We start from the raw sequence: 16,020 nt of genomic DNA on the forward strand, positions 1-16,020 counted from the left end.
TCACTTTCGACCCTTTTTTTGGTCTCTTGGAATTGGAAGCTCTCGGCCAGGTCTCAGAATCCTGCGGCCCCCTCGTTCCATTCGTCCTGTCTGTCTGCTCAGTAGACCACAGACCAGACTCACACACGCGGGTCACGGACTCCGACCCTCCTCTCCACGCGCGGCCACGCCTCTTCGTCCGATCTCCTGCCATCGCCGCGCGACTGGAAACCCTCGCTCCGTTCGACCATCCGTCCGACGTTTGGCCAGTCGTCTGTCTCTGCACTGCACCGCACCGCGCTCCCCGCCATTGCCATTGCAGCATTGCACATCCACCTTAATCGCAGGAGCCGACGCTTGCTTCTTCTGCCGCCGCCAATTCCACGAGAATAGCACCATTTGCTTTCAAACTGCCTAAGCTCCAGCTCTGAAGCTCGGCATCCTACTGGTAAGTCCTTATAACGGCGCCATTCCCATCCCATCGTCATCACTTCCCGCTTCCTGCCCCTATTCGCTGCTTGTCCGCCCCTCCTTGCGACTTGCGACCTGCGTCCCGCGACCCCTCTGCAGGCGGCAGATCTCCTGCCTCGACCTCTGCCGTCAATCGCGGCCAACCACGGCAGGACCACCACTGGGGAACGCATACGTCCCCAGAATTCCTTCTCGGAGCCGGCCCGGGCATTGGTTCCCGCCTGTGTCTCTGTTTCTGTCTCTGGTCTGACCTGACCCGACCAGAGCATTGGCAGAGGCATTGCTTTCGCGCTGTCTCCCAAACTCCTGCCGGCTGCCATTTCCCTGTCACCTTTTCGCAGGCGCCGCCCGGCGAGACACTTGCTCGACTCGACACGCTGCTGCTGTTCCCGCTGCGCTGCTGTCTGCGGTTGGTCGAGGAAGAGCGTTCGCAGTGTTTGGGCGTCAAGCAATTGCCTTCTATCCGGGTATTGGTAGCTAACCTGATTTCATCAGCTCTTTTCCCACACATCGTCCCATTCTCTTCGGTCATTGACCCTTTTCCACCCTTTCCAGGGGAGCCCCGATTGCTTCCCCCTTTCACCTACAAACCCCCAACGAAACCAAACCACGAGTTTGGTGACTGACGTCGACCTGGATTTTCTCCTCGGCGACATATTGCTATTTACCAAATCACACGACTCGAAGTTCGGCGCTTTTCAACGCCCGTTGGTACGAGCGGTCCACATTCGCCGCCTCCACGCAATCGAACGATCAAGCGCGACAAAAAGTGCTGCTGGTAGTGTTAGTCGCATGCCAGTCGCCCACTCCGTTTGCGGCTCCCGACGCTGAAACAAATATTTTATGCTGAACACCCTGGATACCAATGAGCCAACAGCCCCGTCGCAGTAGTCTCGGTATGCTTCTCAGACGCTCCAAGTCCGGCGACCTGGGGAAGGGCGGTAAGAAGGCCCAAGCCCTCAGGGAGCAGCAGGAACGCGAACTCGAACGCCAGCGTCAAGCTGCCATCTCCAAAATCCCACCCAAGCTGCCCGAGTTCTACAAGGGCAATGACCAGCTCTCCAACTCCATCCCCTCAGACCTTCGTGCCGACGAAGCCTCGATCATGTCTGACCATACCATTGGCACCGCCTATTCCACTCGTCCTTCGATGGATCCCGGCTTCAGCGCGGGAGGGTATGTTCCTCCCGTACCACCTGTGCCCACGAGCAACCCCGCCTACGATCCTTACGCTCGTACAGAGAGTATGACGCACCGCGGTCGCTACAGTTACGCCAGCAGCGCCGTCAGCACTGTCAACAGCCCTAGAAGGGTTCGGAGAAGAAAGGATCCCACACCCTTCAAGTAAGCCTCACCCGATCTGAGACAATCCTCCCTCGATCTGAAGACACCGGAAGCTAACCATATCTTCTAGCATTCTCGTCATTGGCACTCGCGGCGCTGGCAAGACTTCATTCCTTGAGTTCCTGAAGACTGCTCTGGCTCTGCCGCCCAAGAAACGATCCCGTCGAACCGAGACCGAGGAAGACTCGACTCCCAGGGCTGCCGCTTCGGGCAATTACATCCCCCACTACCTTGAGAGTGAAATCGACGGCGAACGTGTTGGCCTGACAATCTGGGACTCGGAAGGTCTCGAAAAGAATGTGGTTGACCTTCAGCTTAGAGAGATGTCAGCATTCCTGGAGAGCAAGTTCGAAGAGACTTTTACCGAGGAGATGAAGGTCATTCGATCGCCTGGTGTACAGGATACCCACATTCATGCTGTCTTCATGGTTCTCGACCCAGCTCGTCTGGACCGCAATCTTGCTGCTGTGAAGACTGTGCCTAATGGCCACAACGGCAAGTACGCACCGCCGGCGAACATCACCGGTGGCCTGGATGAGGACCTCGACCTCCAAGTTCTCCGCACCCTCCAGGGCAAGACGACTGTCATTCCCGTCATTTCCAAGGCCGATACCATTACTACCAAGCACATGAATGTCCTCAAGAAGACGGTCTGGGACACGATCAAGAAGGCTGGAATGGACCCCCTCGAACCCCTCGGCCTGGATGAGGATGACGACTCTACTAAGATTGACGAGGAAGATGAGGGCGAGGATGGCTACGAGCACAGCAACAACGGCGACGAGGACCTTCCGATCCAGGGCGGTGATGGCGAGGCACCGTCTTCTCCCTCATCAAAACGACTGTCGGGATCGTCTATCCGCCAGCACAAGGCGAAGCAAGATTCGAAGGATGACGAGATTCCTTTCCTCCCTCTTTCCATCATCAGCCCCGACTTATACGAGCCCGAGGTTATGGGGCGTCAATTCCCCTGGGGCTTTGCGGACCCCTACAATGAGGAGCACTGCGACTTTACGAGACTCAAGGATGCCGTCTTCAGTGAATGGAGAGCCGAGCTCCGTGAGGCCAGCAGGGAGCAATGGTACGAGGGTTGGCGTACATCTCGACTCAAGAACAGCCCCAACTCTCGTCGACGATAGACTGCTTTACAAGAGCAACGTAAAATCCGCTACGCCACTTCAACTTCCGATACCCTTTACTTCAGTATTCCAGCTGCTCATGGCTGGGACCACATATTTTCTACACTTGTTGAGATTTGAGAGCACCGCGCAGCATACCCCCTTTGTCCTGTCTTTCCTCTGTCACATACTCTTACGAACTTCTCTGGTTGGAAGGCCCCCGAAACTATGGCATCACGACGGCATTCCAGCCCTGGACTCACATGACGACACCACCTCGATATCCACCGACTCCTTTCACTGCGATTCCGTTCAGCCAAATCAACGTACAAGCGCGCTACCTGTTAGCTCTCTGGTCTTTGGTATGGGAAACGGTCATCTCTTGGGCTTTTGTTGCTGCACCACATAGAGGAACGAGATCCGGTTTTTTGTACGTTTGGCACCGAAAAATACCTTTACGCCGCCGCCCTAAAGGCGTGCGATGATGTCTAGTTTCTACCCAACTTTTCTTTCGACTTCGCTTCTTTTACGACTTTCAAGACCGGTGAAGGGGTAGTAGACTGAACCAAGGTGGTGGTGGTTGTAATCAGTCAGATTGGTTTTTTGTGGTGTGGAGATGGAGCAAATGCCTGCGATGACCGGGACGGCGAGACGCAGACGTGATGGGCCCCGTTCACCCTAGAGAGGTCGGTTGATATTCTTAGGGCAGTCTTGATAGGGACCGGATTTCTATTCACGGAATTTTTTATTTGTCACAATATGGCAGCCTCGTGAACAAGTGATGAAGTGTATTGTTTGTGCGCGACACACGTCTGATGATCCAATACCACCACTCACCTCAACGCCATCAATACACTCGACTGAAAAAAACAAACATGATGCATATTTTGGTAGTTTTGACGCTGTTCCAGCCCTGCTGACATGATCCAATCACCAATGCATGCGCACATACAACACCGACTACGCTACTCGTCAGGAATAAAAGTCGTGTTGTGAACCACACCGTCAGGCGTGGTGTCCTCCTCCCGCCGGTCAGGGTTCTTGCCGCGCGCAATGAGCGCGGCCCGCTCCTTTTTGCCGAGGGCGATGCCGTTGAAGCCCGGGTATAATGCGAAGTCGGCCCTGTTGTGTTTCTGCCGTATTAGTATGCTTTCTTTCTATGGTGCAAGGCAAGGGAGGGGCTGAAGTAACGTACTTTAGCAGGTCGACCTTGAGGTTCCTCGCCTTGTCGCGGATGGCCTGCTGGTCGCGCCGGATCTCGAAGACGCAGTCCTCCGTGTCCTCGGGGCCGGGGTCGGGCTGCCTGCCGCGGCGGTAGTCGGGGTCCTGGCGCCTGGCGATGACGGCCCATTTGCACTCGTGCACCTCGATGAGGCGGATGAGGCGGCGGGTGTCGGCGTCGGACCAGGGCTGGCGCTGCGGGGCGCCGGCGGCGCGGGAGGGCGGCAGGCGGTTCGATTCGCGGATCTGGGAGAAGGACATCTCACCGCTGAGGAGGGAGGTGGAGGCCGCAGAGGACGGGGGAGGGGCGCCGCTGCTGGTGCTTCCGTTCGGGGAGGGAGGGGCGGCTGCTGGGTTGGTGCTGGGGGAGGGAGTTGGACGGGAGGAGGAGGCGGAGGATGAGGGCTGCGGTTGCGGGTGGGAAGGGAGGCGCTGGCGTTTCTGGGGACGGGAGGCTGGCGGGGGCATGTTTTGTCTGTCGAGGTCGAGCTGGGCTCTGCGGGAGGGGTCTGGAGAGCGGGTGTCGTTCTCGAAGGGGTCTTCGGGGTCTTGGGTTGCGGACGGGCGTTTGGTGCCGTTCACGGGGGTGAAGCCGCTGGACCGCGTGGCCGAGGTGCTTGGTCCGGCGGCGGCGGCGGAAGAGGGGGGCGGCTTGCCCCGGGCTATGGCGAGGATGTCGTCTCCATCTGTGGATAGATCGTCGGGGCTGGATGCGGGTGGTTGGCGGGACGGAGGAGGTTGAGGGGCTGACGTTGACGCGGTGGATTGGGGTGCTTGGCGGCGGAGCATGGCCAAATGCTGGACGACTGTTTTCGACATGATGTTCTCGTGACTTTTGAATGTTAGCTGGTGGGATACTCAATGGAAGGGAGGGAGGGACATACACGTCCTTGCGGACAAATTCCTGCTGGGAGGATGAGGCGAGGGATTCGGAAGGAGAAGAGGATCTGATAGTTGACCCGATCGCCGGCTCCCGCAGGAAATCCTGTGCCTGTCCGATGATGTCGGCGGTCCATTGCATCAGGTCGACGGAGAGGCCGGTCCCGTCCTCGGTCATGAAGGGGAACGCGTCCTCCAGCATGTGGATTGCCTCCACAACCGTCTTCTCCTCGATCAGCTGCGCGATGCTTCTAGCGCGCTGTGATACCAGGGGGGACTCGACGCCGCCGCAGACGGGTTGGTATGGCCCGTGACGGAGCGCTTCCTCGCCGTCCACGCCTTCGTCGACCGCGCAGAAGAGGTTAGATGCAATGTTGGCGGGGCTGACGGGGTGATCGGTGAGGTCTCTCAGCTGGGCGATGAACTTCTGGACACGGATGTCGAGAGTCAGCTCGATCACTTCGTTGGTGATGAGCTCATACGGATCGTCGGGGATGGAGATGAGGAAGGGGGCGGGAAAGTCTTGATCAAGCCGTTCGAAGACGCGGGCGCAGATGTCGAGCAGGTCGCCGGTGCCCTGGACGGTCTTGATGAGCTCATTCTGGAGGGAAGTCGCGTTCGTCGCGGCAAGGATGACCCGTCCGCGCGACTGGAGCTTCTCGGGCAATGCGGACAGGACGTCGGGTAGGTCGATGAGGAACTCGTTGTCCCTGTTGGTGAAGAGGGTCTGCATGCTGGCCCAGTTCTGGCGCTGGATCTTAAGCAGCTGGTTCCAGGTCTTCTTGTCCGGCTTTGGCTCGAGGAGGTACTTGGCGAGGTCGTTCGTGGTGCTCCAAAGGGGGTCGAGGGCATTTTCTCGAAGTTCCGCCGTCTCGTTGCGGCTGATGTTGTGGTTGCTCCCTTGGGTCCCGCGACCTTCGTCTGGCGCGTCTTCCTCGTCATCCTCCCTTACCGGGCTTCCTGGTAGACCTGCGGTTTCTGGTCAACATGTTGACATGACAAGGGCAAAAAATTGAAATACCTCCACGACCGAATAGAGGCGCTGACGAGCCGAATGGCCTAGGGACGCCTGGATTGCATGAGCACTGCGCTGTGAAGGATGAGTGCGGATTGCAGGGATAACACACTTGAGTGACGTGTGTACTGTGCTGTTGCGCCGTAAGGGTTGGCGAATCTCTGGACACCAGACACGCTCTGAGAACCAATGATTGAAGCAATGTCTGTCCTATCGTCAGCGTTCATCCAAATGTTTTGCTCGATTTTCAGGGTGACCAACCACTTTCGCTCTGAGGCGGCGGGCTGATGGACTTGACGAGGTTTCCTCTCGGCGCATTGAACCGTGCAATCGATTCGCCCTTGGCGATTTCCTCCTCCTCTGACCCTGCCCCTTCATCCTCCTCTTCGTCTTCTTCGTCGTCGCCCGGATCGCTCGACGGCACCGCGACTTGTTTGCCCTTGGCCCTGGTCCTGGCCGGCAATTCGCGTTCCATGTTATCGTTGGAGCCCCCGCGGCGACGCGCCAGGCGTGCAGACCGGCCAGACTCGGCCGGCTGGTCGCTGGCGCCGCGATTTGCCCTCGTCAGCACCATTTTATGATGAGCAGCGGCCCGTTATGGAAATATCGTGAAGAGAACGCGTCATTCGAGGGGGTGGAGAGCTGGTGGTGTAGTGTAAACAAACTCTCATTCGCTTAACCCTAACCCTGGCGAGTAAGGCGCCTCCCGCGTACGAACGCCCGTCCAATGGAGAGGTGGTGCCCAGGAATGATGCAACTGCCTTAGGTATCCACTTTTAATTCAGAGGGAGCTGTGAGGTGCATTCATTAAAGTTGAACCACTGCCCCCAACCTTTGCATGTTGCTTTGAGCTTGATAAAGATTGATTGGATGGAATCACACTTCATGACTTTATTTCCTTTTCAAAATCGGGATTGATGCACTCAAAGCTAAGATCGACTTCATCTTGCGCGGGGTACGGAGTTGGGCTAATTGACCCTCGTCCCTTCTGCAAGTGCCTTGTAGGTTCTGGATGGCACCTCAGGGTACTACCCAGGTACACAGCACTCGGCGTACCTGGCTTGAACTCTGATTGATACACTCGCAGCTTCTAGATGTACAGCCATTGGAAGTGGTAGAACTATGCGAACTGGAAAAGAGCCGATGTCAATGCAAGCAATCAGCCTGGAATTTCCCTTCTCGCCACCTGAGTAATCTCTGATTCCTATCCCAAGGTTTCACAAAGGCGAGTATCAGGATTAGACAAAAGGCAGAGGATCAGCTGGATCGACAGGTAACGTCGCCTCCGTAGGGGACATTAGCCCGGATGACCAGCTCTCAGCAGAGACTGAGACATCTTACAGATCATTTGAATATCGGCGAACGCCCAAAGTGTGCGAGAATCTCATTCCCGCTTCTTTGATGAGCTGTTGGTGTCCTCTACATCTGCCCCGAACCACCCCATGAGATAGGCCGAGCGGGTCAGACACAGGAATGCCTACACTTGTTAGCGCTGCACGTTCGCCGGCCGAGGCTATTCAGGGTCTTACCGTCACTCCCACGTTGCCCCAAGTCATAGAATTCCAACTTGCAACGTCGATGAATCTCTGCAGGCCCAGAACATGATAGCACACGTAGATGTGGCCGAGATCGGCTATCCACAGAGCGACGAGATAACTGCGCACCACCTTCAGCTCGCTGGTGGAATTGAGGACAGCCAAGCCGACCATGGCCATGAGAAGATAGATGTTGCCCAGCTGTAGGGCGACGAGGCGGCTGTGATCTGTGGCCGGGGTCGGCGGACTGGTGGTCGCGACCGAAGCAATCTGCTCGGATGTGAACCAATCCGGGTCAATGACGGCTCCAAGGAAGCCGGCGGCGCTTGAGACATTCACATCAGCTGATGGGGCGCCTCAACTTGTCGAGAAGGATCGTACGCACAGCGAGATGGGCTCGAAGACGGTGAAAACCAGTCTGGGGAAGGTCGGGAGTGCGGAGGCCATGTTGGCGGCTCAAACGGGGACCCGGGGGTTGACGCTGTCGCGAGCTGGTGGAGCTGCTTTGAAGATGCAGTGCAACTCGAACGATGGAAGGTCGGCGGTTTTGGGGGCAGATGCAGACAGGAATCAAAAGTTCCGGTTAGGGTAGGGTAGGGAAATGGAATTGGAGGGAGAGAAGGCAAGTCGGTTGATTGGGTAGAGATGTGGTCAGAGGTTCGATCATAGGTACGCCGAGGCGGTTGAGAATCGAGCTGTTCGACGGCTGGCTGAAGAGCACGTCGGAGAGAGACACTCAGAGGCGAGGGTGGAGCGGGGAGGCGGAAACAACGGAGACAGGGGACCGGTCTGGTGTTTCCCGTGCCTCCGGCGTCCCCTTGGGACCCTTAGCTCCTCCATGTCCGAGTGCTGAGGCAGCGAACCTTGCCCTGAGGAGGTGGGTTGCGGTTGCGTGCGTGGGAAAAGGTGTGCACGGGGAAGCATCCAGTCAGTTTTCGTTCTGCTCATTAATGAGTGTCAGGACGCCACAACCACCACCACCAGCGCCAGCATGAGGTCCCTTGCTTCCATCGCCTTACCTTGGGCACCTACCACTCACCACCCGCCTGATGCTACCTTGCTAGAGGCACCTCACGCATACCTTGGGCTAGTGCTCACTGCCCAAGGAGCTTAGGGCAGCTTGGAGTCGTATTGAAGCCATTGGGATTGGTTTCTTCGGCCAACCTCGAGGCAACAGGCCTGGAGATGAGAGGCTGCAGTCCGCAGTCAAAAGTAGAATGCGTTGACTTGTCTGCGGGTGTTGGGCATGCGATGCGCCTACCGTAGGTAGGCACCTCTAAGGATTGGGTGCCTACAAGGTGCCCTGCCGGCCTATCTATTTAATGAAGTGAGGCAAGGTACAAGTACCTATGGGGTGGCCTGTGACAGTCCAATGATAGACCAAAAGTATCAAAGTTGTTCAGCGCACCCGGTTTTGTTCCCTGCCGTAGCAGGAAATACCGTGTTTCCAACCACGCTAGCCTGGTTCGCCGTTGCTTTGGTGGAGAATCTTCACGTGGGACCTCACTGAGTGGGTGGACTCGGTGCCTTGCTCCTCTCTGGGAAGTGGAGGTCTACCGCTGCACCTGCTTTGCAATGTCTCTGGGAGTGCCCTGCAGCAGGGTGTGAGCTAGCTCTGCTGGTCCGTCCGTACTGCTGCCAGACGGACGTGGAATGCTGCAGGCGTTTTTTTAGTACCTTACCTTACTCCGCCATCGCCTTGGCCAGTCAAAAGTCGAGCCGTGCAAGGCAAAGAGAAGGCAAGGCCTCGAATACCATCCCACCACTCCGCGTCTGCTCTCGCGACCATTCTCACCATCTTGCCCCGTCTGCCATCATTGCCATCACACACCCTGACTGCTGGTCCTCCTCTTTCCGTCCCCACCGCCGCGCTCTGCCTTTCCCTCTTCTCTTCGCCAGTGTTGTTTCCTACATCAATCTTTAACCAAATGCCCACTCCGACTCCTTTCGCCCACGATGGCCTTCATCGAGCCACGCCTCATCCACCTGCTCAACGATTCGACTACTCCTCAGCTTGCTCGCGCTGATCTGCCGCCGCTTCGCCTGGCATACTCTCGTCCCTCCGAGCGACCGTTCCCCCTCGAGCCCGATACCTCCCACCGTGAAGATAAGCCCAAGGCACCTCTCGCCACGAGCCATGGAGCCCCGCTCGCACCTTCGAGAGGGCCCGACGATGCCTTCGCCGCGAGAGATTTGAGAAAGGAAGACGATGGAGCAACCGATCGAGGGGGGACTGTTAGCAGTACCGCATATATGCAGCTCAGGCTGCTCGTCGGTGAAGATCGAGACACGACAGACTCATCCTTTTCCCTCAGCAAGATCCTCGACGAAGTACCCGACAATAGCAAAGATGACACATCCAACAAGAAGAGACACCGGAACATCGCCACTAAGGACGACTTCGTTCAGCTGCCTCAACCGGTGAAGAAGCAGAAGCCCATCCAACCTCAGGTTATGCCGGCTATGCCGCCCATCATCAATGGCCTTCATGAACCTCCACCAGACGCTGCTCTGTTTCCTCCCATTGCCTCCAACGACTTTAACGAACCCGAGAGCAACCAGCTCAAGCCCCTACGAGATTACGCGCCCGTCACCGAAGAGAAAGAAACCGAGAAGCCCCCGGACCCTGAACCGACTCCTACAAAGGCCTCGAAAGCCGGCAGTGGTAAGACGAGGAAGAAGGCTATGAAGCCCAGACGCAAATGGTCCGAGGCAGAGACAAACCACTTGCTTCTAGGCGTCAATCGACACGGCGTAGGCAAGTGGACTGATATACTCGCGGATCCGGACTTCAACTTCAACGACCGAACTGCGGGAGACTTGAAAGATCGGTTCCGCACGTGCTGCCCGAACGAGCTTCGACGGACAAACAGCGACACCAAGATCGCGACGGCTGCAATGCCTACGACTCCAACTGAGCCCAAGGCAAAGGCCAAGACTGGCCTGCTCTCTGAGAACATCCTTATCGCGCAGGAAGAGCCTGTTGTTGCCGAGCAATCGCAGGCACAGGCCGCTTTGCTCGACGCGGACGGCATCCCCAAGGCGAAGAAAAGCCGGGCGCACCGCAAGAAGCTTGAGGACTTGGCTGAGCTGGGAATCCATGGCCCTTTCAAGAAGTCTCATCGACGGGAACGACGGCCATTCACCGACCAAGACGATAAACAAATACTAGAGGGTCTGGACAAGTACGGACCCGCATGGACCAAGATCCAGCGGGATTCTCGCTTCAGTCTGTCAGGACGACAGCCGACGGACCTTCGGGATAGAGTGCGGAATAAGTACCCAAGTGTATACCAAAAGATTGAAAAGGGACTGTTCCAAATCAAAGACGGCAGGGGTGGTGATACGCTGGAGCCCACGGTCAGCATGAGCATCAGCAACACCTTGCAGCCCAACAGACCGCCTCCAATGGAAGCGGCCTTGAATAGGACCAACTCGAAGGAGGATCTGCCCAGATGGCCTCTATCGATGCTCGACAATGGAGAATCGCCGGCGGTACAACAGGCCTTCGACTTTGGCGAAACGACAACCGCGGCTTTCATGGGCAGCGCGGGTGAAATGGACATCTCCCGCCTGCTATTGGACGACTCTCAGGTCGACAACTTGCCCATGAGGCAGTATGCCGCCGAGATGGCACCCGAGCCCATGTCACCTTGATCTACCCTTTTGTTGAAGGAGCCGACAACACGTATCTCGAGGCCGAACGCCCACGTCGCTTCACTGCCCTTCAGCAGCTCTCCATACATAACATACGGCAAGGCTCCTATGCCTTGCGAACTCATCCGATGCTCTTCAGAGCCAAGAGGCCCGTGTTTGCCGGGCCTCGTTGATTTAGATATTAAAAGTGCTGCGTATTATTTGTTTGCGTGGAGTAGGGGAACGAGGCGCTCTGCTGCCTCTACGGTCATTTCTGAACGGGTGCTTATACCAAACTGGACTTTCCGTTATAGCGATATGGAGATTCGGCGCATAATCAGATACCTCACGGTCAAGGATGGGAAAATGGAATGGACACGGTTAGAAGGATTACAGTCGTTTCTGCAAAAGAACGAGGAGACCCGAGAAGCCTAGTACGGCCTCGGGCTTCCAGGACTGTCGGATAGAGTGTGTGAATCTGTGTGCTAGAAAGCATCAGTCGCTAGATGGATGTATCAGAATGCAGCAGCTTGAGCGCACGCTAGTATCCTGTGATGTCTTCGTTGGATCCATATTCGCCGACATGATTCGGTCCGTCCCCTTTGAAGCAGCCATTGGCCGGCCCTCCACAATTTGATGGACGGCGGCGGGACAGTAGCAACTGCCCCACAAGCAGGTTGAAATCGAGCAGCTCTGGTCAAAGTGCAGCACAGACCACCCGCCTCGCTTGACTGTATTATCTAAGGCCCCCACTTTGGCAGCGTAGGGTTCGAAAAACCTAGCCTCACAGAATTTTTGGATCGAGCGACCTGCTACTCCACGTCCCGGCTGCGAATTTGAGATTGTCCTTGACTTCGACTTCACACCCACCGACCAGATACCCCCATAGACTAATCGGCAGTCAGACAAGATGGGCAAGGGACTGTAAGTTGCTCTCGCACTCAATTCACCCTGGACGATTCGAATTCGAAATGCTTCTCGTCGTTCCTGTTGTTTGCGAAAACAGCAGCGGCGAAGGGATGGCAATTTTCGAAACGACAAGATGAATCGAAAAAACAACATCGCCAACCGTGAACCAAAACTGACAATGCCTCCAGCAAGAAGCACCAGAAGCGCCTTAGCGCGCCCTCCCACTGGCTTCTCGACAAGCTGTCGGGAACCTACGCCCCGCGCCCCTCGGCCGGTCCTCACAAGCTGCGCGACTGCCTGCCCCTGATCGTCTTCCTGCGCAACCGCCTCAAGTACGCCCTCAACTACCGCGAGACCCGCTCCATCATGATGCAGCGCCTCATCAAGGTCGACCACAAGGTCCGCACCGACATCACCTTCCCCGCCGGCTTCATGGACGTCATCACCATCGAGAAGACGGGCGAGAACTTCCGCCTCATCTACGACACCAAGGGCCGCTTCACCGTCCACCGCATCCAGGCCGAGGAGGCCGAGTACAAGCTCGGCAAGGTCAAGCGCGTCCAGCTCGGCCGCGGCGGAATCCCATTCTTGGTCACGCACGATGCCAGAACGTGAGTGTTGCTCTCAATGTTCCGTAAGACATCATTCAGCCGTTGGATCAAGCTTTGGTCGATTCGTCAAAATCCATATGTCAAACATGCGTCTCTCTGCTCTTGTTGGGTGCATATCCTTAGCGTTCTCCTTTCACAAGGGACGACTTCACTTGCTAGTCAAGGAAGGCAGGAACCAACGTCAAAAAAGAAGGAAAGAAACAACATTGGCCGCGATTTGTCGAAACGAACACCACACCAAGATTTTACATCCGACGGCTGGTAATGTCTCATCCTACCCCAACTGTTGGCTAACCAATGTCTGTTCACAGCATCCGCTACCCTGACCCCCTCATCAAGGTCAACGACACCGTCAAAATTGACCTCAAGACTGGCAAGATCCAGGACTTCATCAAGTTCGACACTGGCTCCATCGCCATGGTCACCGGTGGTCGCAACATGGGTCGTGTCGGTGTCATCACCCACCGTGAGCGCCACGACGGAGGTTTCAACATCGTCCACATCAAGGACGCCATTGACAACACCTTCGCCACCCGTGAGTCCAACGTCTTCGTCATCGGCTCCGAGAAGCCCTGGATCTCCCTGCCCAAGGGCAAGGGTGTCAAGCTCACCATCGCCGAGGAGCGCGACCGCCGCCGCGCCCAGGCCCTGGCTGGCAACTAAATTCCTCCTCACTCTTCTGTCTCCAGCAAAGTGGGTATGTGAGTTGAGTCCTGCCGCGCGCCTGCTCCTGTCGTAGTCCTGAAGGACACGACGCTGGTTGGCCGCAACAACACTTTTTCGTGATGTCTTTGCTCCAAAAAAGGACGAAACGGTTTATTTGGGTCGGGCAAATGGGATTGATGAATCAAAAAAAACGGAGTCTAGGGCTGATTTTAGAGTTGTCGGCTTTTTGACGTCCCCGGCAGATAGCTGTACTACGGCCAATACCAATCCATTGAAGGTCACTCTTCCGCCCAAGTTACTTTTGAGTTCCCTTCCATGGCCCGTGATGTTTTGCTATCGTGAATGTCTATGCTCTCTGACTTTGCCGTCTCGTCGGTTCACTTCGCAGCAGATTGTATTCAGTTAGGCAGATGATTGCGTCGACAAACTAGCGGGGGTCTGAGGGATACCAGCGACCTGAAGCTGCCAATACAAATCACCAGCTAGAGTGGCAATGAGGCCATTCCATCTGAGCACTTCTGTACTTTGGACCTTCGTAGAAGGTGCCCGGCTCGTCACTTTTATCAACGAGGCTCCTCTTCACCGCTCACCGTGGTCTATTCAGGCCGCTGTACACGAAGGCAAGCCGCACAGATCCAGCCTCACCGCAGCTCGCCGCCGTCACATCGCCCCAGCAAGGCCCCCTCGATTCGGATCCACGGATAGAGAGATACTTCGCAACATGAGTCGGAGGAACAAGGCCAAAGTGCAAAGGGTCTCGTGCCTCGCTGCATGCTCTACATGACGCAGTCTTACTCGGCAGTACGAAAATTGACACGGCTTCCCTGCGAATTCGAGTCTTGGGGACGCGGGGGACTTTTGGGGGGGCGGGCGTTGTCAGTCTTACCATTACGTACAACGCACCATGTTCGCAATCGAACGGAATGCTTCGTAGCTGGGGATTCAAGAGGCTGAGAATCGAGGCACTCAGTGTTCGACGAGGCGAAGCCAGAACGTCCGGCTCGTGTAACGCCAAAGTTGATTTGTGACGGTGATTTCAGCGGCATCTCAGGCGAGGTACATCGGTTCCTGGAGAAGCCACCCTGGGTCGAATTCTGAGCGAACCGTTGGTCAAACGCGCGTTCTGGAGGGAGCGATGGTGGGTGCTGAGATATTCGAGAAACGAAGGAGAGGCTTCTCCCGCCAGAGGGATCTACACACGCTGCCAGCCATGAGCTTTGAGGGTTGTCTCGTCAGCTCTCGTCACACCCCTGTTTGGCTCCGGCGTGGCGTACAGTTTGTGTGCAAATCTTCTTCCGTGCTATGATATAGCATCAGACAGCCGTAGACGAAGCGAGTTTGGCAAGTTTCGCTTTTGACGTTCAGCACGAAAGTTGTGATCCCGGTGCCGCGAGCTTGAGTTCGGGTGGAACACCCCGCCTTTGTGACCCCAAACCCTGCTGTACGACCGTCGCTGTCAAACTCCCCCAGCAATCGAAACCGCGGAGACCCCAACCTGTCGTGCCACGATAACTTTGACGACAACAGCACTCGTCTTTGGAGACGGAAGTCGGGTTTGATGTCCAGTATCCCGTAACATTATTGGGTTCAAGCGGAGAATCCCATCTGCCCAAGGGATGGATATCTTCCACGGCACAATGTGCCGTAGTCAAGGCAAGCAGCGCCTCTAAGGCACAGGACTGCGGGTGGTATCTTGCACCATGCAATAATCCTCGCCAATATCCGTCGACGTATTGCTCGGAATTCTGCCTCCGCCACCGCCAGATCCATTGGCAATATGCGGTCATCCGTATTATTTGATTTGTCTTTCCGAACCTTTCTTTTCCTGCCCAGACCGCAACGAAGCTGCAGCGCCAGGACTGCAACAGGCAGCGTTCTAGAACATTGAAGCGGAGGGCAACTGTTAGCGCTACATTCTTTCGGACCTGTAGAGAACGAGCTCCTGCAGGGCTCGAATCCTCAAGTGGGGAGTGTCTGTCCTCTCAGGAACCGTTTGTTAAATATGGCTAAGCAATGTCAAAGCAGGGTCCGCTGTTGACACAGGAGAAAGCGTGGTAGTTGGCGGATAACAAGGCTTGCCATAAATACACTGGGGTTTCTCTGCTCATGCGAAATGAGGCTAGACAAGTAAGCGTTGGAAGCCAGGTTGATGAAGCTTGCTTGCCGGCTTCTCGATTTCATGGAAATGCTGAAGTACTTCAAATCGACAAACAATTGCGGCTTTCCCGCCTGGGCCATCCGACTTCCGATGCAAGCCCCTGAAGTTGTGCCCAACAAGCAGACCGATCATCGATGGAAGGTTGCAAGTAGAGCAGGGGTTGCAGCGTGGGACTACGCCCCTAGTGATGCATCGAAAATCCTTTGGGAAGGTTACGGGAGGGCTGAGCGCCCGCAGGTCTGCTCAACAATAAGTGCATTTGATGATGCGTCTCTTACGAGGCAGGGGAGCACGTCCTCGTGTTCGTCTATTGCCGTGATTCATAGAAAGGTCACCGGTCTCCGAAAGCCACTCACCGGCCATTGTTTATGCTGTCATCCCAAAGTCGCGATTGGTTCTCTAGTTGACTTTGCAACCAAGACGACCAGCTAAGATGACATAAGCCTCGCAGACATCCCTGACGAATATTGACATAGGT

At 56.1% G+C, this 16,020-nt stretch overlaps 5 protein-coding genes across 5 annotated transcripts; 3 read left to right on the forward strand and 2 right to left on the reverse strand.

The window, feature by feature from the left end:
* Positions 1–1,348: 1,348 nt before the first annotated feature.
* On the forward strand, positions 1,349–2,933 carry SEPT14 (Septin-14; the record flags this gene model as incomplete). Its single annotated transcript, XM_066152448.1, has 4 exons — positions 1,349–1,535; positions 1,618–1,626; positions 1,692–1,794; positions 1,865–2,933. 4 exons carry the CDS (start codon positions 1,349–1,351, stop codon positions 2,931–2,933), a joined length of 1,368 nt encoding a protein of 455 aa, XP_066008319.1.
* A 944-nt stretch (positions 2,934–3,877) lies between these two features.
* Positions 3,878–6,601, reverse strand: CGGC5_v010977 (uncharacterized protein; the record flags this gene model as incomplete). Its single annotated transcript, XM_032037682.1, has 6 exons — positions 3,878–4,034; positions 4,108–4,965; positions 5,018–5,981; positions 6,034–6,081; positions 6,140–6,232; positions 6,289–6,601. The coding sequence occupies 6 exons, from the start codon at positions 6,599–6,601 to the stop codon at positions 3,878–3,880; spliced, it is 2,433 nt and encodes an 810-aa protein (XP_031892777.1).
* An 810-nt stretch (positions 6,602–7,411) lies between these two features.
* Positions 7,412–8,009, reverse strand: CGGC5_v010978 (uncharacterized protein; the record flags this gene model as incomplete). Its single annotated transcript, XM_032037670.1, has 3 exons — positions 7,412–7,504; positions 7,557–7,887; positions 7,948–8,009. 3 exons carry the CDS (start codon positions 8,007–8,009, stop codon positions 7,412–7,414), a joined length of 486 nt encoding a protein of 161 aa, XP_031892778.1.
* A 1,509-nt stretch (positions 8,010–9,518) lies between these two features.
* On the forward strand, positions 9,519–11,219 carry TAY1 (telomere-associated protein 1; the record flags this gene model as incomplete). The annotated part of the gene is made up of 1 exon (XM_032037659.1): positions 9,519–11,219. The coding sequence occupies one exon, from the start codon at positions 9,519–9,521 to the stop codon at positions 11,217–11,219; it is 1,701 nt and encodes a 566-aa protein (XP_031892779.1).
* An 889-nt stretch (positions 11,220–12,108) lies between these two features.
* Positions 12,109–13,381, forward strand: RPS4 (40S ribosomal protein eS4; the record flags this gene model as incomplete). Its single annotated transcript, XM_032037648.1, has 3 exons — positions 12,109–12,122; positions 12,296–12,718; positions 13,030–13,381. The coding sequence occupies 3 exons, from the start codon at positions 12,109–12,111 to the stop codon at positions 13,379–13,381; spliced, it is 789 nt and encodes a 262-aa protein (XP_031892772.1).
* Positions 13,382–16,020: the final 2,639 nt, after the last annotated feature.

The sequence above is a fragment of the Colletotrichum fructicola genome, assembly GCF_000319635.2.
Source record: "Colletotrichum fructicola Nara gc5 chromosome Unknown KSG_Nara_v1_contig06, whole genome shotgun sequence".
Lineage (NCBI taxonomy): Eukaryota > Fungi > Ascomycota > Sordariomycetes > Glomerellales > Glomerellaceae > Colletotrichum > Colletotrichum fructicola.